At 43.7% G+C, this 22,703-nt stretch overlaps 1 protein-coding gene across 5 annotated transcripts in view; it reads left to right on the top strand.

Moving 5' to 3' along the window:
* LARGE1 (LARGE xylosyl- and glucuronyltransferase 1) overlaps positions 1 to 22,703 on the top strand; it is a 645,964-nt gene that overhangs the window by 258,689 nt on the left and 364,572 nt on the right. For 4 of the 5 annotated variants that reach the window (XM_033232744.1, XM_033232741.1, XM_033232742.1 and 1 more), the window contains one exon: positions 15,733 to 16,034. In XM_033232744.1, the coding sequence (XP_033088635.1) occupies positions 15,733 to 16,034 (302 nt within the window). Of the gene's footprint in view, positions 1 to 8,438; positions 9,428 to 15,732; positions 16,035 to 22,703 lie in introns of those variants that run through there. The other variant, XM_033232745.1, reaches the window with a different exon arrangement.

Here is a 22,703-nt window from a genome sequence, read left to right as displayed (position 1 = left end):
ATTTAGGTGCAGAAAGTAAAATGAAAATCAAGGGTTTTTTTGGAGTCAATTTGATCTTTTTTTTATAACTTCTTTTTGTAGTAAATCTTGCAAGTTACTTAAGCCCAGTGAGGCTCTGTTTCTTCTTTTCTTTTTTTTTTTTTTCTTGAGACGGAGTCTCGCTCTGTCGCCCAGGGCGGAGTGCAGTGGTGCGATCTCTGCTCATTGCAAGCTCCGCCTCCTGGGTTTACACCATTCTCCTGCCTCAGCCTCCTGAGTAGCTGGGACTACAGGTGCCCGCCACCACGCCCAGCTAATTTTATTTTTTTTAGTAGAGATGAGATAATTCTCCGTGTTAGCCAGGATGGTCTCTATCTCCTGACCTCGTGATCCACCCGCCTTGGTCTCCCAAAGTGCAAGAATTACAAGCGTGAGCCACCGCACCTGGCCCTGTTTCTGCTTCTTTAAAACGGGGACAATAAACCTGTTTCCAAGAACTGAAATAACTACATAAGATAATGTATGACATTCATCCAGCCAAAGTGGCTGGTCAGTAAGGGAGTCCTAATCATGCTCCTCATTTGAAATCTGATTCTCATCACTGAACTGCTGCAATAGTTGCTTGTGTTCACCTGCATTCTAGATTTAGTATTCAAGATGTGTCTTTTGAGTGCTTACTATGTGCTTGGTTCCAGACCCCGGAGATATTATTGTTGAAACAGATCCACAGAAGACTCTGCTACCATTGAACTTGTGTTCTAGAGGTGGAGACAGGCAAATAAAAAGGAAACAGATAAGTTTATACTTGACGAGCGTGTTGTGATGTGTGGAGTGGAGAAGAATAAACCAGGGGACAGAGTGAAAGAAACACCCTGGCCTCAGGGTGGGCAGGGATGGGGTTTTAAAGGCTGGTTTACAGATGCTGCTCTGAAGAATGGTATTATATTTAAACAGATTCCCAATGAACAGGGTGAGAGGTAACAGCAAGTGTAGAGGCCCTGAGTGGGAGAGTGCTTGCTGTGTATCCCAGGAGCATCTGCCAGGCCGGCATGGCTGGCGCCCGGGGAGCAGAGGAGCATTTTGACATCAGAAAGGTAACTGTGGTTGAGACCTTATGTGCAAGTCACTATAAGGTATTTGAGTTTTGTTGTAAGTTTGATGGGAAGCCCTGGGAAGACAGGTTCGAAGCCCTGGGTTCGAACAGGATAGACATGTGGTCTGATTACCAGTTTTTTTCTGTTGTTGTTGTTTTGAGATGGAGTCTTGCTCTGTCACCAGGCTGGAGTGCAGTGGCCCAATCTTGGCTCACTGTAGTCTCTGCCTCCCGGGTTCAAGCGATTCTTCTGCCTCAGCCTCCCGAGTAGCTGAGACTACAGGCGCCCGCCACCACACCCAGCTAATTTCTGTATTTTTAGTAGAGATGAGGTTTCATCATGTTGGCCAGGATGGTCTTGATCTCTTGACCTTGTGATCCACCCACCTTGGCCTCCCAAAGTTCTGGGATCACAGGCATGAGCCACCGTGCCCGGCCCTGATAACCATTTTTAAAGGCCACCTGGCTGTGAGTGACAAGTCGAATGAGTGAGGCAGGGTAACCTGTTAGGTGGCTATTGAGTGAGTCCAGGTAAGAGGTCCCAGAACTGGGGTCATAGTGGTGGGGGTTGTGGGGAAGTGTTTGTATCCAGGGTATATTTTGAAGATCAAACCAATATTCAAATACATTGCTAATGACGTGCGTGTGGGACACGAGGAAAGAAATTCAGGAGTGAGTCCTAGATTTTTGGCCTGTGCAGTGAGAACAAAAGTAATGACATTTGCTGAGAAAAGAAGCAGAAGGTTTTGGAGGTGGAAATCCAAGGCTGTTGTTTGGATGTGGGGACGTGAAAGGGCTCCTAAGTCATCTCCTTCCACAGTGTTGTGGCAGCATAAGAATGGCCGCTGCGTTTGCACATTGTGCCAGGCACTGGGAAACCCAGATGATTCAGCCTGGCTCCTGCCCTGAACAGGTGTTCAGTTGATGTGCTGAGACAATGGAGGTAGAATAAAGAGCTGTTACACGTGGAGTGAGAGCCACTACCTTATCTGTGTTGTGGAAGGTAGTAGGAAGTCCGAGATGGTGAAAGAAGAGGAGGAACCAGCTCACCTGGGGCAGATTGGAGAAGGGTTTCTAGAAGGGATTGTTGAGCCTGGTGTTGAGGGTCCATGGTAATTCACCAAATGACAAAATATGCAAAGGAAATAACACAAAATTCTTAATGCTTATTCCAACTGCCAGCCTTGCATTCAGGAACTTGGTCTAGGGCTTGTGTGTGTAGGGGCTTCTGAAATCCTTGGTGATGAAGATCATTGGTTCACTGAGGACGCTTCAGAGCCAGAACATGGAGGTATAAAGTGCAGGAGATTTCACCAGCAATTTCAGAAAGTTTAGCAAGACTTGAACCAGGATCTCCTCTTGGCAGATCAGCCCCGTCATCCCCATCCTGACACGGTCTCTGAGATCAGTCCCTCAGGTGGGCCTCTGTCCTGCAAGGGACTTTTCTCTTTGGAGTCAGAAAGTGGGATCCTGTACTGGAGGCTTCACCATCATAGACTTCCCCTTGGTCCTCTGTGCCTGTTACTGCTTTCTGCACTCAAGCCCATCCTTCCTCTCAACTTGCAGAGGAAAATCCTGACTTTGCCTTATAGTGGTGTTGAGTTGAGCATTCTTAGTTTTATTCTTTTTACCTTTATAAGACTGCTGGAAGCACCTTATAAAAACTCTCAGGTGTAGGACTTGGAAGAAAATACCTGTCCGTCAAAAGTAGAGATGCTGGGTTTTGATCTTAATAGGTATTAGCACGATATTTTATCCAAACATCTATCCTGCTCTTGGTAACATGTTATCTTTGCCAAGTGCCCATCCTGATAAAGCGTTATTTCTGTCAAGCTGAACTCCTGATGAAATCTTCTATTCCCCTCTCTCCCTGATCTATTTCGATAAAACCTCATTCCTCATTCTGATTTTCTCCTAAGGGATAGTTTGGATTTGTCAGGAAAGGGGGAAAAAAGAGGTGATTTTTTTTTTTCTTTCATTTTCCTCCTCATTTCTTTTTCTAATGTAGATACTTGTGAGAATTGGAATATAACTTTAATGTAAGTCAAACTGATAAAGGGGGGTTGGACACTACTATGAATAAGGAAAAGAAGATAGGAAAAAGGAAGACAGTCACTTATAGGCAAAAGAATGTCCAGGCAGGCTTTTGCTTGTTTTCTCTTGTTTTTAATTTACAATGGAGCTGAGGAAGGTAACACTGATTTAGGTGAAGGGGCCGTTTACAGCAGAGGGATGCCATTGAAGGAATCAGCCACATTCACAAAACTACTTGCTTCCATTTCTTTTTAGAATATTCTGGATGGCAGCTACTCATGCTGTTGGATGGCTGTGTTGCCACTGCTAACTTTAACAAGTACAGAGTCCTCCTTATCTTTGATAACTAGCTCTTTCTTTTCCTCTTTTTACCAGCCTCATCATTTCTTTCTCTCGTCTGGTTCCACTGTCGTACAGTGAACACTGCAGGCCAGAGTTGGACACTTCTGGTGAAGTGTGGCTTCCACACCAGGTGGTCTCCATAGAAGGTTGGGCAAGGGGTGGGGAGTTTGGATGAAGGGCGGTGGTTTGTCTCAAAGCCAGTTGACTGTAGAGGAGATGGAGTATGTCACAGGGCCCTGAGAATATGGTGCAAATCAAGTCCGTCCTCACTGATGCTGGAGCTCCTGAAAAGATGGGGCAGGGGCTGCTTACGTGCAGTATAAGGGAAGAGAACTTTTACTCAGGTTTGGCAGGTGCACCCCTTCAGGTGCAGTGGTCAGATAGGCAAACTGACCACTCTCCCTGACGCATAGCCTAAAGAACACTCTAGACCAAGCTTGTCCAACCTGTGGCCCAGGACAGCTTTGAATGAGGCCCAACACAAATGTGAACACTTTTAAAACATTATGAGATTCTTGTGCATTTTCTTGTTTGTTTGTTTTGTTTTGTTTTGTTTTAGCTCCTCAGCTGTCCTTAGTGTTAGTGTGTTTGTGTGTGGCCCAAGACAATTCTTCATGTATGGCCCGGGGAAGCCAAAAGATTGGACACTCCTGCTCTAGACTTTTAGTCGTGCTTCACATTCAGTTTTCTTCTTACAGTCCCAAGACATACATGGAACTACTATCTTCCAAATACGGAGAAGGATATCAAAGTCTAAGTAGGTTATCCGGTAGTCCCCCTTCCTCCCAAGGACAGCAGAACACCATAGTTCAATTCTGATGCAGTCCAATTAGAGACACACTCACGATGTAAGGTCATCATTCTGTTGGATCCTTGTTGATAAGGGTCCCTAACTCTTCTGTAGATCTCAATTTCACTTGGATATTTCACCCCTGAAGTGAAGTAGGAGGGGCATAGAAGCCCAAGGAGCAGGAATGAATGGGGTCAGGGCTTTGCTGATTTGTCTGGCATCCTCAAATAGCTGCTGTTTGCCATTGAAATCTTTCATCCTCTGTAACCCAAACCAGACATTATTGTCAGCGCTCCTCTTAAAAAAAAAAAAAAAAAAAATCATAGAAATGCCGGGTGCAGAGGCTCACGTCTGTAATCCCAGCACTTTGGGAAGCTGAGGCAGATGGATCACTTGAGGTCGGGAGTTCAAGAACAGCCTGCCCAACATGGTGAAACCCCGTCTCTACTAAAAATACAAAAATTAGCCAAGCTTGGTGGCATGCGCCTGTAATCCCAGCTACTTGGGAGGCTGAGGCAAGAGAATCACTTGAAACTGGGAGGCGGAGGTTGCAATAAGCCGAGATGAAGCCCCTGCACTCAAATCTGGGCAACAGAGCGAGACCTTGTCTCAAAAAAAAAAAAAAAAAAAAAAAAAAAGGAAAAGAAAAGAAATCACAGAACCTTTTTTGGTAAATGAATATGGCCAATAAGAATGACAATTTGAGGCTTACAGCAAGTATGGATTCACAAAGTGAGAAAAGGATAGTTTTCAACATACTTAGTGTGATGAATGTAAAATAAAATTAAAAACCTGTGCTAAAAATTCATCCCATGTGGGTCTTTTGATTGGAACAAGATTTTAGCAACAACAAAAAAAATCAAACCTCATTAAAAATTTTTACTGTAAAATATGATTCTTCTCAGCACATGTGATTCGCCTCACTCTTGGAACATTTTAGTGGGATTTTATAAGGGCTATGAATATTTCATATAAAATAACACATTTATTGCAAAGATTTTAAAAAATTAAATCAGTGGAAAAAACACTTACGAAATCTTTCATCTTGAGTGCTGCTAAAGAGAAAATTAAGAAATTCTATAGTATTTTCGCATCTGATTTTATAGTAAATAGCGACATTGAGGACATTCAATTGACGCTTTGCAAAGGATAAAATCGTTATGGTTGTTTAGCTTTTCGTGTTGATGAATCTACCAACAAAGGGGATTGTGTCCAACTATGGCATATGTATGAAATAGGACTCAAGGAACTGGGGAAGGAGAAAGGCTGCTTTCTCAAACTCACCCATTGGAGACTGCCACTAATGCTGGTGTTGTCTTCGGGGCTATGTAAAAAGTGATTGAAGTTTAGGGGCTCTTCAATCGGGGCAGAGGCTCTTCAAAGATGACGGGAATGTGAATTTATTGTGCTCTCACACACAGATCAATGGTCAGGATTTGCGGTGAATATCTATTCTTTTCTAGTATACACTGTTATCATTACCCTCCAATGACGATTTTCTAAACCACCTTGGTGATCTAAGAGAAGACCTTGACTCTGCTGTCAAGTCCTTTCATTTTTCTAGGAAACAGAGCACTAAATACATTATCTTTTTTCTGGCCTTGTTTGGTGACAGTTTGAATGCTACTAACAAAGCCCTTTTGTCCATACTCAGACTCCTTGGGAATATGATGGACCAGTTATAGAAGCAGGAAGACGCGGTTGCCCCACCATGGTAACAGCAGTTCAAAGACCAACTGCCTCCAACTTTCAGAACTTAGCATATTTGGCAAACAAACAAACAAACAAAAAACACAACAAAACATTTAAAGCTGGCCGGGCGTGGTGGCTCACACCTGTAATCCCAGCACTTTGGGAGGTTGAGGTGGGCGGATCACGAGGTCAGGAGATCGAGACCATCCTGGCTAACATAGTGAAACCCTGTCTCTACTAAAAATACAAAAAATTAGCCGAGCGTGGTGGTGGGCGCCTGTAGTCCTGGCTTCTCGGGAGGCTGAGGTGGGAGAATGGCGTGAACCCGGGAGGCGGAGCTTGCAGTGATCCGAGATCACGCCACTGCACTCCAGCCTGGGCGACAGAGCAAGACTCTGTGTGAAAAAAAAACCCAAACAAACAAACAAACATCTGAAGCTTTGAAATCATTGAACCTGAAGTTTCAAGAGACAAAAACTGGTATCATTGCTCGTTAGAATACACTTCAAGCATTTATAGTCTAAACCCAGGTATGGGTACAACAAATTGGTGCTAAAAATGTCTTCATTTTCTTGACTTAATGAAGCTCTTTAAGCTAACGTTCTTGGAAATGATTTTATGGAAGACAAAAGTCAGATCTCATTCAGCCTATTATGGTGCAATGAATCCAGGCCTCTTTCCCTGGCACTGTGGTTGCAAATTCTTTTTAGAAGCTTGTGAGGGACTCTCTTTTTTTTTTTTTTTTTTTTTCAACTGTTCTTCCATCTTTGTCAGAAGATCTGTCTCCAGGGCCCTTGCTGGAACTCAAGTTTGCTTTGGTTGCCAAAGATAACTTCCAGAAAATCACTTAGGGGAATTTTGGGGTAAAACATTCCCTGTGTACCTCGTAACAAGCGAGCAGCCTTTGTGTGTCATCATTGCCATTTTCCTTCCCACAGCAAATCTGATTCCATGCTTTTGAAACTCAACCTGGACCTATGTCTTGCTGGGACTTATAAACTGCCTAGAAAGGAAAAGCCGATGACACGTTGGCAGACTCAGCTCTCCTGTGGACATCTCGTGGTCAAAATTAACTTTGAAGATCAAACTGAGTTATCTACATTTTTCTAAAATGACTTTGGCTGCAATATTTAATTTACTTTGAAATATCAAATGATATTGGATATTTGGCATTGGATGAGGGTATGAAATCTTTATGTTAATTAAAAGGAGGGCATTTTCTAACAAAAATTACAAATTGCTCAATGAAGAGAGTCTCGTGGAAAATGAAAAACTGAAACATTTCCTGGAATAAGATGACCTATGATTGGTCAACAGAAGGGAGCCAGAAACCAGGGAAGCTCGATAGTCAGACAGCTGAGCTAGAAGGGAACTGCTTTTGAAGGAGACTGTCTTCCAGAAAGCAGGGGGATGCCAAAGAGCAAAGCAGGCCCTATTGTTGGAGGAGCTAGAGTACCAGGAAATCATGTGGGTCTGGGTCACATGATGGTAGCTGCTGAAAGAATACAGTAGAGGCTTGTGTTAGGGAAATGGGGTGCAGGGTCAAAGCAATACTATAATTAAGTGTGGCAATGCGAAGTGTTCCTTTGCATCTAAGTTAGAGAGTTTGGGGAAATGCCTCAGCTAGCATTTCTCAACCTTGACCACACATGAGAATCCCATGGGAGTGGCTGCTTTTAAAAATGCTGAAAACCCAAAGGAATATAAATCATTCTGTTACAAAGATATATGCACACATATGTTTATTGCAGCACTATTCCCAATAGCAAGGACTGGAATCAACCCAGATGCCCATCAGTGATAGATTGAATAAAGAAAATGTGCTACATATACACCATGAAATACTATGCAGCCATAAAAAGGAGTGAGATCATGTCCTTTGCATGGAGATGGATGAAGCTGGAGACCATCATTCTCAGCAAACTAACACAGAAACAGAAAACCAAACACCACAGGTTCTCACTTAAAAGTGGAAGCTGAACAATGAGCACATGGACACAAGGAGGGGAACAACGCACACTGGGGCCTGTTAGGGAATTGGCGGGGGAGGGAGAACATCAGGAAAAATAGCTAATGGAATCTGGGCTTAATACCTAGGTGATGGGTTGATCTGTTGCAGCACACCACCATGGCACATGTTTACCTACGTAACCTGCACGTCCTGTACATGTATCTCGGACCTTAAAATTAAATGAAAAAGTTTTTTTAATGCCAATAACTAGACCCCCACCTCCAGAGATGCTATATGAATTCATCTAGGTTGGGACCTGTGCGCATTCATACTTTTAAGTTTCCCCAGTTATGTGCTGGCAGCCCAGATTGAGAACCACTGGCCTGACGGACCAGGGAATGAAGCAAAAGCAACAACCACAACCACAAATTAGGCTGGACTTGTTCCGAGAGTGTTGAACAGGAGACATTCCGGTTTGGTGTGGAAAGAGCCATTTATCTGGAGCCACTGAAGCTGGGTTCAAGACTGTCCCTCTGCCATTGTTGCTGGGATGACATTGAACTAGATCATGTGCCTATTTCTCTCTCTCTTTTTTTTTGTTTTCATTAGTCAGATGGAAATAGTGAGAACACCCACTTCATGACAGTGTTGCATAAATTAACATGAGACGATGCAGACACAGCACCCAAGGACATGTACTCAGGGGGAACTGACCAAGTGTTTGTTGAATTTGACGGATGACCTTGAAGTAGATAGAGTTGTTTTTGTGCATTATCAGACTGCAAACATGGGGGAAGTAGGATTGAAGAGTGTTATCCACGGCACCTGCAAGTGAGCTGACAGGAACAGGGAGAAATCGGAGGCAGGGGCACTAGCCCAGGAGACCTACACAATGTTCTAGGACAGGGTCCATAATCTCTGGCCAAAAAGTATGCCTGATCTGGCCCTCTGCTTGTGTTTGGAAATAAAATTTGACTGGAACACAGCCACAGCCATTTGTTATGTATTTCTGTGGCCGCTTTTATGCTACAATGGCAGTCGAGTGCTTGCAGCAGAGATAGCGTAGCCTGCAAAGTAAAGCACATTGACTCTCTGGATGTTTACAGAAAAAGTTTGATGACCCCTGTTTTAGGATAAGATTAAGAGGCTTGGCTTTGGATGAGATGTTTGAAATCAAAGGAGAAGAGCAAGTGCTTCAAACATCAGGAAGGAAGAATTGGCAGGCTTCAGCGACAGATTGTACGTAGGGAGATTTTGCCATATAAAGGTTAGGGATGTAGTGTCTTTATCACGGGCAGGATGATGCAACAGGACAACTTTCCTGAAATCTGGCACTGAGTGCAAGAGTTTGCTTTCCTAGACTAGAGAGATCTGGGTCTGTCACCCCTGAAAGGCCCCGGCCCTGCCTGTGTTAATGAGTCCCAGTCCTATTCATTTCAAAGTGATGGATCCCACACGCAGTACCAGATGCCAGCACTCTGGAGAGATCCAGAGATATTCAGCACATTCAGATTGATTGAGATCATCACTTAGGACATTTTGGATGGTAAGTCCCTAATCTCTGTCACTGCACTGCACGGAGGTTGATTTTCAATTTACCTTCTTTGTTCTGAATCTTAGATGTTTTGATTCTTAATTCAGAACATTCATCTCAAGTGGATTCAGCGATTCAGAGTCGATGATAAATTCATGTTTGTTGAGAAGTTTTGCAGGGAGGAGGATGATGTTGTCAGCTTAGTTTTTGAATAATGTCTTGTTTGACATTTTAAGCTGAAAGTGGGCTGAACTGCAGATCAACACACACACGTATTCCGTGATAGAATGATACATCATGTTCATACATAGATTGTGTATATCTAAAGAGTAGAAACCTGGAAGGAAAGGTAATAGAGAAACAAAGGTAAAGGCACTAACACACAACGGATCCTGTCCACTGCTGCTTTTATGTGCCCTGCCTACATCTTCAGTGGGCTTGGGCTGGAAGAAGAGCAGGGGTTTTGAGTATTGATATGGTTTGGCTGTGTCCCCACCCAAATCTCATCTTGAATCGTAGCTGTCCTAATTCCCACATGTTGTGGGAGGGACGCAGCAGGAGATAATTGAATCATGGGGGCGGTTCCCTCATACTGTTCTCGCGGTAGCTAATAAGTCTCGCAAGATCCAATGGTTTTATAAGGGAAACCCCTTTTGCTTCACTCTCATTCTCTTTTTGCCTGCCGCCATGTAAGATGTGCCTTCGTTCTTCCTTCACCTTCCACCATAATTGTGAGACCTCCTGAACCATGAGGAACTCTGAGTCCATTAAACCTCTTTTTTGTTATAAATTACCCAGTCTCAGGTATGTCTTTATCAGCAGTGTGAAAATTGACTAATCCAAGTATCTACTCTGTGTAAGCCTGATAATGAAGTAATAGTTGTGCACGTGCGCACACACACACACTTATGCTTACGCTCCCATGTCCCCCATTTTACATAAGAAGACACTGAGTCACAGAAAAGTTAAGTATTTTGCCTAAGTTATTTATTAGTAAGTGGATGAACCATAATTCAAGCTCCACTCTTTCTTACTCCAAATCCCATGCTCTTACTAATCTACTTGATTTGTTTGCTTTTCTCACTTCTCTCTCTCTCTCTTCCCCAGCATTTAATATTATAATGAGATGTCTTTTAAAATAACTGGCAGTTTATGATGTGCTAGGCATTTTACACCGTTTTTTAACAAAAAGTTCTAGGTGTTAGTTTTTCTCTTTCTCTCTTCTTCAAATGCTTGTTAAGTATAGAGAGCATGCCAGGACCTTGGGATGGAGACTAGAGATTGGCAGTGCCACTCAAGGTGTAATCTGAAGGCCGTTGTTCGTCCTTGTATTTGTCAGGGCTCTTTAGAAAAGCAGAACCAATAGAGAGTGCATATACAGCTATGTTTATTGTAAGGAATTGGCTTGCATGATTATGGAAGCTGACAAGTTCCAAGATCTGCAGGGTGAGTCAGCAAGCTGGAGACCCAGGAGAGCCGACGTGTAGTTCTAGTCTGAGTCCGAAAGCCTGAGAACCAGGAGATCTCATGATGTCGTTCCAGTCCAAATTCCAGCAGGCTCGAGACCCAGGAAGATTTGGTGATTCAGTTTGAGTTCAAAGGCAAGAAAAAGATGATGTCCCAATTCAAAGGCTGTCAGGCAAGATGAGTTCTCTTGAATTTGGAGGATGGTCAGCATTTTTGTTCTCTTCATGCCTTCAGCTAATGGAAGGTAGCCAACCCACAGCAGGGGAGGACACCTGCTTTACTCTGTCTACCAGTTTAAATGCTAACCTCATCCAAAAACACCCAAAGTGATGTTTGACCACATGTTTGGTTACCACCTGGCCCAGTTGAGCTGACACATAAAATTAACCGTGCCCTCAACAATATGTATCTGGTCTGCAACAAGATACATATGGAACTTGAGTCTAGGCATTTAGAAGCATCTAGAGCAAGTGGACTTTGTGGCCGGCGTCAAGTGTATGATAATCTTGATTAACATAGTGTAGACCAGTTTGTTTAATTCAAGTGTTGAGTGACACATGGGCCAAGCTCTATTTTACCTTTGAGGGTTAGGGGCAAATTTTTTGTCCAGGATGGATTGGGGGAAGGAGAAAAACTGGTTCTTCACCCAAGCTCCTTGGGCTTGCGTGCCTCTCCTGCTGTCTTCACCACTGGTAGTTTGAGAAATACCTGTGTGGGCACAGTTGTTTACATAGCCATAAAATCCTATGTAGTGGGCTTTATAACTACGACCTGCACATAAAGCTTGGGGAGCGTTCCTGGGAGGGACCAGTACCTGTGAAACATAACCGAGAAATGCAGACCGCATTTAAGGAGGCTGGCTGTTCACTACCCTGACCCTCTCTCCTCCGACTCCCAGAGAGTCAGGAAAAGCCTGAGCAAAGAGGTCAGGAGCCAGAAAAAGGAATAGTCAGGAATAAAAACAAGAGTTGGGATGAATAAAACAAGAATGAGCTGTGAATCTGGCCAGGCAGCAGGGCCCACTGTATTCACTTCCGATCGTGCGGTGTTGGGATCACCTGGACCTCACAGCTGTGGAGAGTTAGAGCTGAGAGAGGACTCTGAGCACATCTGCAGGACCCCGCCTTTCAGAAGGTGAAACTGGCCGAGGAAAAGGAAGGGACCGGCTCAAGACAACGGACCTTTAAAACAAACAAACCAGAAACGACAGTTCTGCCATTCATTGAGCACTTCCTCCATGCCAGGAGTTGGGCACAGCATGAACGTTGCTTTTTTCAACACTGGTTCCTCTGAGACCTGACATTAATTATTTAGTGTGACTTCATTGGTGACAAATCTATAGGGCTTTTAAAAGTGGGAAAACCCCTGCACGTCTTTGAGAGTTAAGTTTGGTTAAAACCATTTGGGGTCTAAAGCAGGGGAGAAATGGACACAGGATGTCGATAGCATTTCTTTTAAGCCAACAATCAGAAAATCATAATTTACCTAAATGTTTAAAATATGGGACTTTCAGGAGGTGGGCTAGAGAATGTGACCTGGCCTCTTTGGTGAAGCCTGCCTGCCTGCTCCCCCTTGTTCTTAAGGATGAACCATGACCTGGCTAAGGATGAAGGCAGGAAACTCAGCAGTGCCTCCTCTCAGAGTATATCTCAAAGGAAGCCAAGGTCTGTTACCTACTTCTTCCCCCATATAACACACAGAACAACCCTGTGTTCTGAAAATACACAGTGCTTTACACCTTAAATTACATCATCAACTCATCTTACCCATGACATCACCTTCCCTCACTGAGAAAGGATCACAGGAACTCACTGATGCCAAGCGCCTCCCAATAAGGGGCACAGTGCTCTGTATTTTGTTATCTTGCTTCAGCCTCCCATCATTCTTACTGGAACATTTTATGTTCCCATTTCACAGAAGAGAAAATCAAAGCCCAGAGCATTGATTTAACTCCTCCAATGAGGAATCTCACAGGTCCCATTTGTTAATTTTCTAGAGACCCTGAGACCTTGTTGAGCTTCCTGCATTTCTGCCCAAATGCTCCAAAATCCTTTCCCGAGAAGGAAGACCCTCTCAGTCTCTGGAGCGTCTTTACCTCTAACTTAGCACGTAAATGCAGGAGCATAGCTGAGTGCAAAGTCCAGGAGACCTTGTTTACAGCCAAGCTGCAACATAATAGGAACAGGGCTTAAACTTTAGTCTCGGTTTCTGCATCAGCAATGGGGATAACTATTACCACTTCATTGTACTGATAGCAACCTAGGGCATTATCAGCATGAACTACCTAGCATGATGCAGATCCATGATAGACACTACAGAAAGTGTAACTCCTGGGGAAGCCAGAGGTTCATCTTTACCCACCCCTGCTCAAAGGGTCGATGTTGGTTGAGAAAACGCGGTTATGAATAGCTGCCTATTCTTTTTCATTCTCAGTTGTACCAAACAGGGAGACAGGTTTCAAAAGCTTGGGTTGGAGCTTGTAATTGGCCAGTCCGGTGACAATGCAACCCTAATCAACCTGTGATTTCATGTCCCCTACCGATTCTGCCTCGGCCTTTGATTTGTGGTACCAGGCAGTGCAATTCATTGAGTCATATTTGTTGCATTGATAGGAGAGGACCAGGAGCTTAGGCGTTTAACCCTGAGGTGATTAAGGGGGAAAAAAATGAGTCATATTTGTTAAGGTCCAAAGATACATCAGAAAGCCCTGGGCAGAGGCCGACACAAGCACAGGTGAGACCTGCAGGGTGTAATTCATCACATTCTTTGATCCTCAAGTTTGTGAGTCATAGAGACTCTCTGGGACAGTTTTGAAGCTCATGGGGTCTGGGCAGGAAGGAAAAACTTGAAGTATGGAAAAAGAGGAGCGTTTTTTTGACAGGCAGCTGAGAGAGGATGATTTTCTAGAGATATGCTTTTTTTTGCTTGGTAACCCCTGAGGTGGCTGTAAATGTAGCTGGAGCCCAGGATTTCTGCAGAGTGGAAACAGAAATTTTAAGTGATAGCTTTGGGTATGCCTTGTGCCACTGAGACTCCTGAACAGTAAGCATGCCTTGAGCACCTACTGTATACAAGGTGATTAAAATATCTTTGGGAGATGAGGTTTTTATACTAATACTTTTTTTTTTTTTTTTCCCATGTTAGCTCTCTGAATAGCCTATAATGAAAGTTTATTGAAGTGGAGAGTGTACAGGCCCAGATATCAAAGAGACCTGGGCGCGAATTCTGATACCACCATTCTGGTGGTGTCACATTGAGAGACCCGCTTATCTTCTCTGTGCCTCAGTTTTTTGTGTTTGTTTTTTGAGACAGAGTCTTGCTCTGTTGCCAGGCTGGAGTGCAGTGATGCAATCTCGGCTCACTGCAACCCCTGCCTTCTGGGTTCAAGTAATTCCCCTGCCTCAGCCTCCTGAGTAGCTGGGACTACAGGTGCGTGCCACCATGCCCAGCTAACTTTTTGTATTTTAGTAGAGACAGGGTTTCACCATCTTGGCCAGGATGGTCTCGATCTACTGACCTCATAATTGGCCCACCTTGGCCTCACAAAGTGCTGGGATTACAGGCGTGAGCCACCACACCCGGCTGTGCCTCAGTTTTTATTGCAGGGTTATATGATCGTTACACGGAATGTTGCTGGCGCTTACTTTAGTGGTAACTTTTTCTGGGAAAACCATGAGATGGGTCATGCTTCTACTTCTTTTGTCCTTGTTGCCTTTAATTATTTTATTCTTGGCATGGAGCTATGCATCCACCCTTTCAGCATTTCTCAGACTTTGTGACATGTTACCACAAAGACAGGTAAGACCCGCCTTTGCCTACATTGAACTCCCAATCTTCATAGGAAACATGTAGTAAAGCTGTTTATTAAATACAATATGGCAGATACATGTTTTCATAGTGCTACATACAAATTATTGGAATATGTGGAAGGATATCTTGCCTGCAAATGGGGGAAGGTTTCCCCTGAGAGGTGATGGCTTTCAAAACAGGATTTTGAAAGATGTATAGGAGTCTGCATAGGAAGAGTTCAATAAACTTAGTCATTATTATTCTTTTTTCTTTTCTTTTTTTCTTTCTTTTGTTTTTTTTGTTTTGTTTTGTTTTTGAGACAGAGTCTCACTCTGTCTCCCAGGCTGGAGTGCAGTGATGCAATCTTGGCTCACTGCAGGCTCCGCCTCCTGGGTTCATGCCATTCTCCTGCCTCAGCCTTCCTAGTAGCTGGGACTACAGGCGCATGCCACCACGCCTGGCTTGCTTGCTTGCTTATTTATTTATTTATTTATTTATTTGTATTTTTAGTAGAGACAGGGTTTCACCGTGTTAGCCAGGGTGGTCTTAATCTCCTGATCTCATGATCCGCCTGTCTTGGCCTCCTCAAGTGCTGGGATTACAGACATGAGCCACCGCACCCGGCCTATTTTTTTTTTTATTTTTACTCCTTCTCTTCCTCTTTTGCTCTCCTCCACTTCCTGGTACTCATTCTCCCCTCCCTTGTCTTTCTCCCCAATCCCCCCACTTTGTATTCATAGTTCTTTATTGTTAAGAAACCTACCTAGAAACATGACAAGTAGGGAGAGGAAGACAGTGCATTTAATTAGAAACAATTTTATTATGATTGCCTCCTCTAAAAGGCATGTTAGCTTTTATCGCCATAATAAGTTGTTCCGTTCTCAACTTTGTTCCCAGTTCAATCTGGATGCGTTTATTTGTAACTCACTTTCCATCTGTTTCCCTTAAACATGGGATTGTGCAAGGAGCCTCACCGTGTAATAATGGCTGTCTGGGGAACTTGGAGGGGCTTGAGGCATGGCTCATCCCGGTTAACGCTTCCCTGGTGTTTTGCTCCCCAGATGGAAAGCCCGTGTCTCTGTCTCCGCTGGAGTCCCAGGCCCACAGCCCCAGGTACACAGCCTCCAGCCAGAGGGAGCGTGAGAGCCTGGAGGTGCGCATGCGCGAGGTGGAGGAGGAGAACCGCGCCCTCCGCAGGCAGCTCAGCCTGGCCCAGGGCCGAGCCCCAGCCCATCGCCGAGGCAACCACTCCAAGACCTACTCCATGGAGGAGGGCACTGGAGACAGCGAGAACCTTCGGGCTGGCATCGTGGCAGGCAACAGCTCCGAGTGTGGGCAGCAGCCGGTCGTGGAGAAATGCGAGGTAAAGGGCACCTGGAGCCTGGGGAGGAAGTTGTCCAAAGTCCCGATTGCCCTCACCCCTTGCAGATGCCGCCTGGAAACACAGTAAGATGCCAAGAGCTGGCATTCTTGATTCTAGCCCGGGTGTGTAAGTCTGGCTTGCTAATTTTGCTGAATGGCCTGACAAGTCATTTAGCCTCTGTGAGCCTCCGTTTTCCCGTCTGAAAATGGGGATAAGAAGGCGTAATCTACAGATATTAAGAGGAGCTAACTGATGGAACCTACCGCTTGTTTCTGTGTGGCTCATTTTGACATGGTCAGGGTTTCAACACCTAGCTGTCATCCTGTAGGCCCCTGTTTCTTAGACTATAGTGTGAATGGTACACCTGGAGTTGTTGTGTGGCCCAGTTGAGCAGTTCTCTTAGACCTCATTATCACTTCACGGTATAAACAGCCTCTCCGGTTCAGAACCACAGACTCGTTCCTTAACTAAAGCAGTAATTTGAACTCTTATAGCTTAATATCACTTCTCCCCTTTTAGGGTATGCTTTCTTTCTTAGCAGCTCTTTGGAAATGTGGGATATTTATTGTCCTCTATTTCCTCAAATACCTGCATCCATGCTTCTATGTGCAGTGAACATACATACACTCGTTCTCTACTATTTCCAGTTCTCGTGGTGGAGACGAATTAGGGCATGCCTATTCACAGGAAGGCCTTTTGAGACATGGGCAAGACTGAATTCATATCCCAGCTTTAGTGGTTTATGCAGTGAGCTCCCATGAGCCAGTTGCGTAACTTCTGTGAACTCCAGGTGTCTCATCAGTAAACTTCAGGAAATAATACCTGCTTCGTGAAGTATTTGTGAGAATTAAACAGGATGGCCGTATAAAGCCTTGACTAGCGCCTAGTACATAGTATATTTTCAAAATTATGGTTAGCTTTTACTATTTTTAAACACAGATAGGACCTGCTGTTTCTTTATTCCATTTTCTGGAATAAAGAGTGGTTAGACTTCAAACTCCCTAAAGAGAGAACACTTTGCAAACTGTAGTATGCTATTCGTGTGAATGGGGTTATTAGTGATATTGCTGATACTATCCAATGTCACTAAAAAATGGCTTCCTCAGTGATGTAGACTAAGTTCTTTGGAAGTTCAGTGATGAGGGAGGAGGACAAGGAGAGCCCCTGAGGACAGGAGCATTTCTCAGATTTCTCAAGCCTGGTTGAAGTATGGATTGGTAGAGAGGTAGAGGACGTCCGACAGAGGATATCCAAAGAGGAATGTGTCATATGAGTAGGAACGATGTGAAACATCCATCATAGTAGGATTCAGGACACTGTGAGTTGGTCTTTCAGCCAAGCCCAGAGAACCCAGGCAAGGAGGTGGTTCTATCACATCATCATCATTCATTGATTTATCCATTCATTCAGCAAACATACTGCACTCATGTTTTGCATCTCACTCTGTTTTGTGTGTTGGGAAACAGCAGTGAACAACAACAATAAAAAGACAGAACTCCCTTCCCTCTGGTTTTTACATTCTGTCATCGGAGGTAGGGAGAGAGATGATAAACAAATAAAGAAATACAAATGTCAGGACATGATAAATGCTGCGCATTTATTCAGCCCTGACTGTATGCCAGGCCCACTGCCCTTTAGTCTTTGACAGCCACTGTCAGTGGCTTGTGTTACTTAGTATCTCTATGTATGAAAACTGGCATTCGGCCACGTTAACAAATTTCTTTAGTCTAGGCTGGTCTGGGGAGGTCCCTAATTTCTTCTGTTCTTGCCTTGGTGAAGGCATATTTGATTTCTTTCAGGTACTCTGCTAGCAGATCACAGCCGTGGTGTTGGTTTAAGAAAGGGTTAGGCCGGGCACGGTGGCTCAAGCCTGTAATCCCAGCACTTTGGGAGGCCGAGACGGGCGGATCACGAGGTCAGGAGATCGAGACCATCCTGGCTAACATGGTGAAATCCCGTCTCTACTAACATACACAAAAAACTAGCCGGGCGAGGTGGCGAGCGCCTGTAGTCCCAGCTACTCAGGAGGCTGAGGCAGGAGAATGGCGTGAACCCGGGAGGCGGAGCTTGCAGTGAGCTGAGATCCGGCCACTGCACTCCAGCCTGGGCAACAGAGCGAGACTCCGTCTCAAAAAAAAAAAAAAAAAAAAAAAAGAAAGGGTTAGTTCGGATGGAAACTCTGCTACCCAGGTGAGATGGCCCAAAGCAAGCAAATTTTTTCCCCAAGTGTATTTACACTACTATGACATAGAACCTAAAGAACAAATAAGAATCGAGGAGGGGAAAAATAAAAAAGGAAAAAGGGAAAAGAAGGCATAAAGGAGAGAAAATGAGTTGTGTTTGTGGGGAGGTTTCTCTTCCTTCTGTAATCTCTCTAGCCAGGAGTTTCACTCAGTTTTCTGAGAAATACTTATTGTAATTTGGGAGTCCCCTGCACAATTGTGTAGACCAAAGACCATTGGCTTTTGAAGCTGGGAGTTGTGAGTCTAAATCCTGGCCCCATTTCTAGTTTAATAGCTATGTAGCTTTGAGCAAGTGAGATCACTTTTCTGTGGCTCAGTTTCCTCATTTGCAAACTGTGGGTTAAAGTTAAGTTCTGGGCCTGGAGCAGTGGCTCACGCCTGTAATCCCAGCACTTTGGGAGTCCGAGGTGGGTGGATCACAAGGTCAACAGATCGAGACCATCCTGGCCAACATGGTGAAACCTCGTCTCTACTAAAAATACCAAAAATTAGCCAGGTGTGGTGGCGCGCATCTGTAGTCCCAGCTACTTGGGAGGCTGAGGCAGGAGAATCACTTAAACCCAGGAGGCAGAGATTGCAGTGAGCCAAGATCCTGCCACTGCACTCCAGCCTAGGTGACAGAGCGAAACTCAATCTCAAAAGAAAGAAAGAAAAATCACGTTCCTGCCTTGTACTATTTCAGTGGTGACAATAGATATTGGAACTTGAGGGAAGCTCTAACATAGTTAGTTGTGTCAGCCTTAGATTTCACTGCAGGTTATCAAAAATCCCAGCTAACACTGGCTTAAGCAAGATTTGCATCTTCTTTCTCATTGTCTTTAAGATGTCTGGAGGCGGCCGGGCGCGGTGGCTCAAGCCTGTAATCCCAGCACTTTGGGAGGCCGAGACGGGCGGATCACGAGGTCAGGAGATGGAGACCCTCCTGGCTAATACGGTGAAACCCCGTCTCTACTAAAAATACAAAAACTAGCCGGCGAGGTGGCGGGCGCCTGTAGTCCCAGCTACTTGGGAGGCTGAGGCAGGAGAATGGCGGAAACCGGGAGGCGGAGCTTGCAGTGAGCTGAGATCCGGCCACTGCACTCCAGTCCGGGCGACAGAGCGAGACTCCGCCTCAAAAAAAAAAAAAAAAAAAAGATGTCTGGAGGCCATCAGTGTAGGGATGGCAGTATTGGGGATTTGGGATTTCTTTGTCTTTCACCCCAGCCTACTTGATTGACATTCATGATTGTCAGAGCTTCACCTATGTTGTCCACATTCCAGCTGGCAGGAAAGAAGTGTTAAGGTGGGACATACCACTTTCCTTAAAGAACGTATCTTGGAAATTTCACACTTCAGATCCTTTTAGATCCTATTGACACGACTTAGTTACAGGGATACCCTTAGCTGCCACCTAGGTCCAAGAGAGCCTGAAACAGATAGATTTTACTCAAGGAAGCCATGTTTTTTGGAACGTTCTGGAATTCTATTACTATGGTCACAATGAACAATGTCAATCACATGGGTGGTTCTCAACTTGGTTGAGTGTTTAAATTACGTATCAAAAATGCATATTCATGGGACCTACCCCAGACCTACTGACTGAGAATCTGGGAGTAGCACCTGAGAATATGGGTATTTAACAAAATAATATATCCAGATGATTCTAAGATAGGAGAGATTGTTTGGAAACCATTGCTTTAGTCTGGGCACAGTGGCTCACACCTATAATCCTAGCACTTTGGCAGGCCGAGGCGGGTGGATCACCTGAAGTGAGGAGTTGGAGACCAGCCTGGACAACATAGTGAAACCCCGTCTCTACTAAAAATACAGAAAAAATAGCCGGGCATGGTGGAGGGTACCTGAAATCCCAGCTACTTGGGGGGCTGAGGAAGGAGAATCGTTTGAACCTGGAAGGTGGAGGTTGCAGTGAGCTGAGGTCATGCCATTGCACTCCAGCCTGGGCAACAGAGTGAGACTCTGTCTGAAAAAACAAAACAAAACAAAAAAAGGAAACCACTGCTTTAAGGAGCAGCACATAGGATTGATGAATTTTCTTTATCCCTGTGTTCCTTGAAAAATAAAATAGTCATACAGGAGTTCAGACCTTGAACTCATTGACTTTTTTTTTTTAAGTTCTGGAATATAGGTGCAGAACTTGCAGGTTTGTTACATAGGTATACATGTGCCATGGTGGTTTGCAGTACCCATCAACCCATTATCTAGGTTTTATGTGTCACATGTATTAGGTATTTGTCCTAATGCTCTCCCTCTCCTTGCTCCCCACCCCCCTACAGGTCCCGGTGTGTGATGTTCCCCTCCCTGTGTCCATGCTTTCTCGTTGTTCAGCTCCCACCTATGAGTGAGAACATGCGGTGTTTGGTTTTCTGTTCCTGTGTTAGCTTGCTGAGAATGATGTTTTCCAGCTTTATCCATGTCCCCACAAAGGACATGAACTCATTCTTTTTTATGGCGGCATAATATTCCATGGTGTTTATGTGCTACATTTTCTTTATCCAGTTTATCATTGATGGGCATTTGGGTTGGTTCCAAGTCTTTGCTATTGTGAATAGCACTGCAGTTAACTTACATGTGCATGTGTCTTCATGGTAGAATGATTTATAATCCTTTGGGTATATACCCAGTAGATTGCTGGGTCAAATGGTATTTCTCATTTTAGATCCTTGAGGAATCACCACACTCTCTTACACAATGGTTGAACTTATTTACATTCCCACCAACAGTGTAAAAGCATTCCTATTTCTCCATATTCTTTCCAGCATCTGTTGTTTCCTGACTTTTTAATGATCGCCATTCTAACTGGCATGAGATGGTATCTCATTGTGGTTTTGATGTGCATTTCTTTGATGAGAAGTGATGCTGAGATTTTCTTCACATGTTTGTTGGTTGTATAAATGTCTTCTTTTAAGAAGTGTTTCTTCATACCTTCGCCACTTTTTGATGGGGTCATTTGTTTTTTTCTTGTAAATTTGTTTAAGTTCCTTGTAGATACTGGATATTAGCCCTTTGTCAGATGGATAGACTGCAAAAATTTTCTCCCATTCTGTAGGTTTTCTGTTTACTCTGATGATAGTTTCTTTTGCTGTGCAGAAGCTCTTTAGTTTCATTAGATCCCATTTGTCAATTTTGGCTTTTGTTGCCACTGCTTTTGGTGTTTCAGTCTTGAAGTCTTTGCCCAAGACTATGTCCTGAATGGTATTGCCTAGGTTTTCTTCTGGGGATTTTATGATTTTAGGTCTTATGTTTAAGTCTTTAATCCATCTTGAGTTAATTTTTGTATAAAGTGTAAGGAAGGGGTCCAGTTTCAGTTTTCTGCATATAGCTAGCCAGTTTTTCCAGCACCATTTATTAAATAGGAAATCCTTTCCCCATTTCTTGTTTTTGTCAGGTTTGTCAGAGATCAGAAGGTTGTAAATGTGTGGTTAATTTCTGTGGCCTCTATTCTGTTCCATTGATCTATATATCTCTTTTGGTACCAGTATCATACTGTTTTGGTTAATCTAGCCTTGTAGGAGTACCATGCTGCTTTGGTTACTGTAGCCTTGTAGTATAGTTTAAAGTCAGGTGGCATGATGCCTCCAGCTTTGTTTTTTTTTTTTTTTTTTTGCTTAAAATTGTCTTGGCTCTACGAGCTCTTTTTTGGTTCCATATGAAATTTAAAGTAGTTTTTCTATTTCTTTGAAGAACGTTAATGGTAGCTTGATGGGAATAGCATTGAATATATAAATTACTTTGGACAGTATGGCCATTTTCATGATATTGATTTTCCTATCCATGAGCATGGAATGTTTTTCCATTTGTTTGTGTCCTCTCTTATTTCCTTGAGCAGTGGTTTATAGTTCTCCTTGAAGAGGTCCTTCACATCCCTTATAAGTTGTATTCCTCAGTATTTTATTTTCTTTGTAGTAATTGTAAATGGGAGTTCACTCATGATTTGACTCTCTGTTTGTCTGTTATTGGTGTATAAGAATGTTTGTGATTTTTGCACATTGGTTTTGTATCTGGTTTTGTATCCTGCAATTTTGTGAAGTTGCTTATCAGCTTAAGAAGTTTTGATCTGAGAAGATGAGGTTTTCTAAATATACAATCATGTCATCTGCAAACAGGACAATTTCACTTCCTTACTTCCCGTTTGAATACCCTTTAATTCTTTCTCTTGCTTGATTGCCCTGGCCAGAACTTCCAATACTGTGTTGAATAGGAGTGATGAGAGAGGGCATCCTTGTCTTGTGCCGGTTTTCAAAGGGAATGCTTCCAGCTTTTGCCCATTCAGTATGATATTGGCTATTGGTTTGTCATAAATAGCTCTTACTATTTTGAGATTTTTTTCCGTCAGTACCTAGTTTATTGAGTGTTTTTAGCATGAAGGGTTGTTGAATTTTATCGAAGACATTCTCTGCATCTGTTGATGTAATCATGTGGTTTTTGT

Source organism: Trachypithecus francoisi, unplaced genomic scaffold (genome assembly GCF_009764315.1).
Source record: "Trachypithecus francoisi isolate TF-2019V2 unplaced genomic scaffold, Tfra_2.0 Lachesis_group14, whole genome shotgun sequence".
Classification (NCBI taxonomy): domain Eukaryota; kingdom Metazoa; phylum Chordata; class Mammalia; order Primates; family Cercopithecidae; genus Trachypithecus; species Trachypithecus francoisi.
Note: the sequence above shows the minus strand (reverse complement) of the source record. Positions and strands in the feature narration are given on the sequence as shown.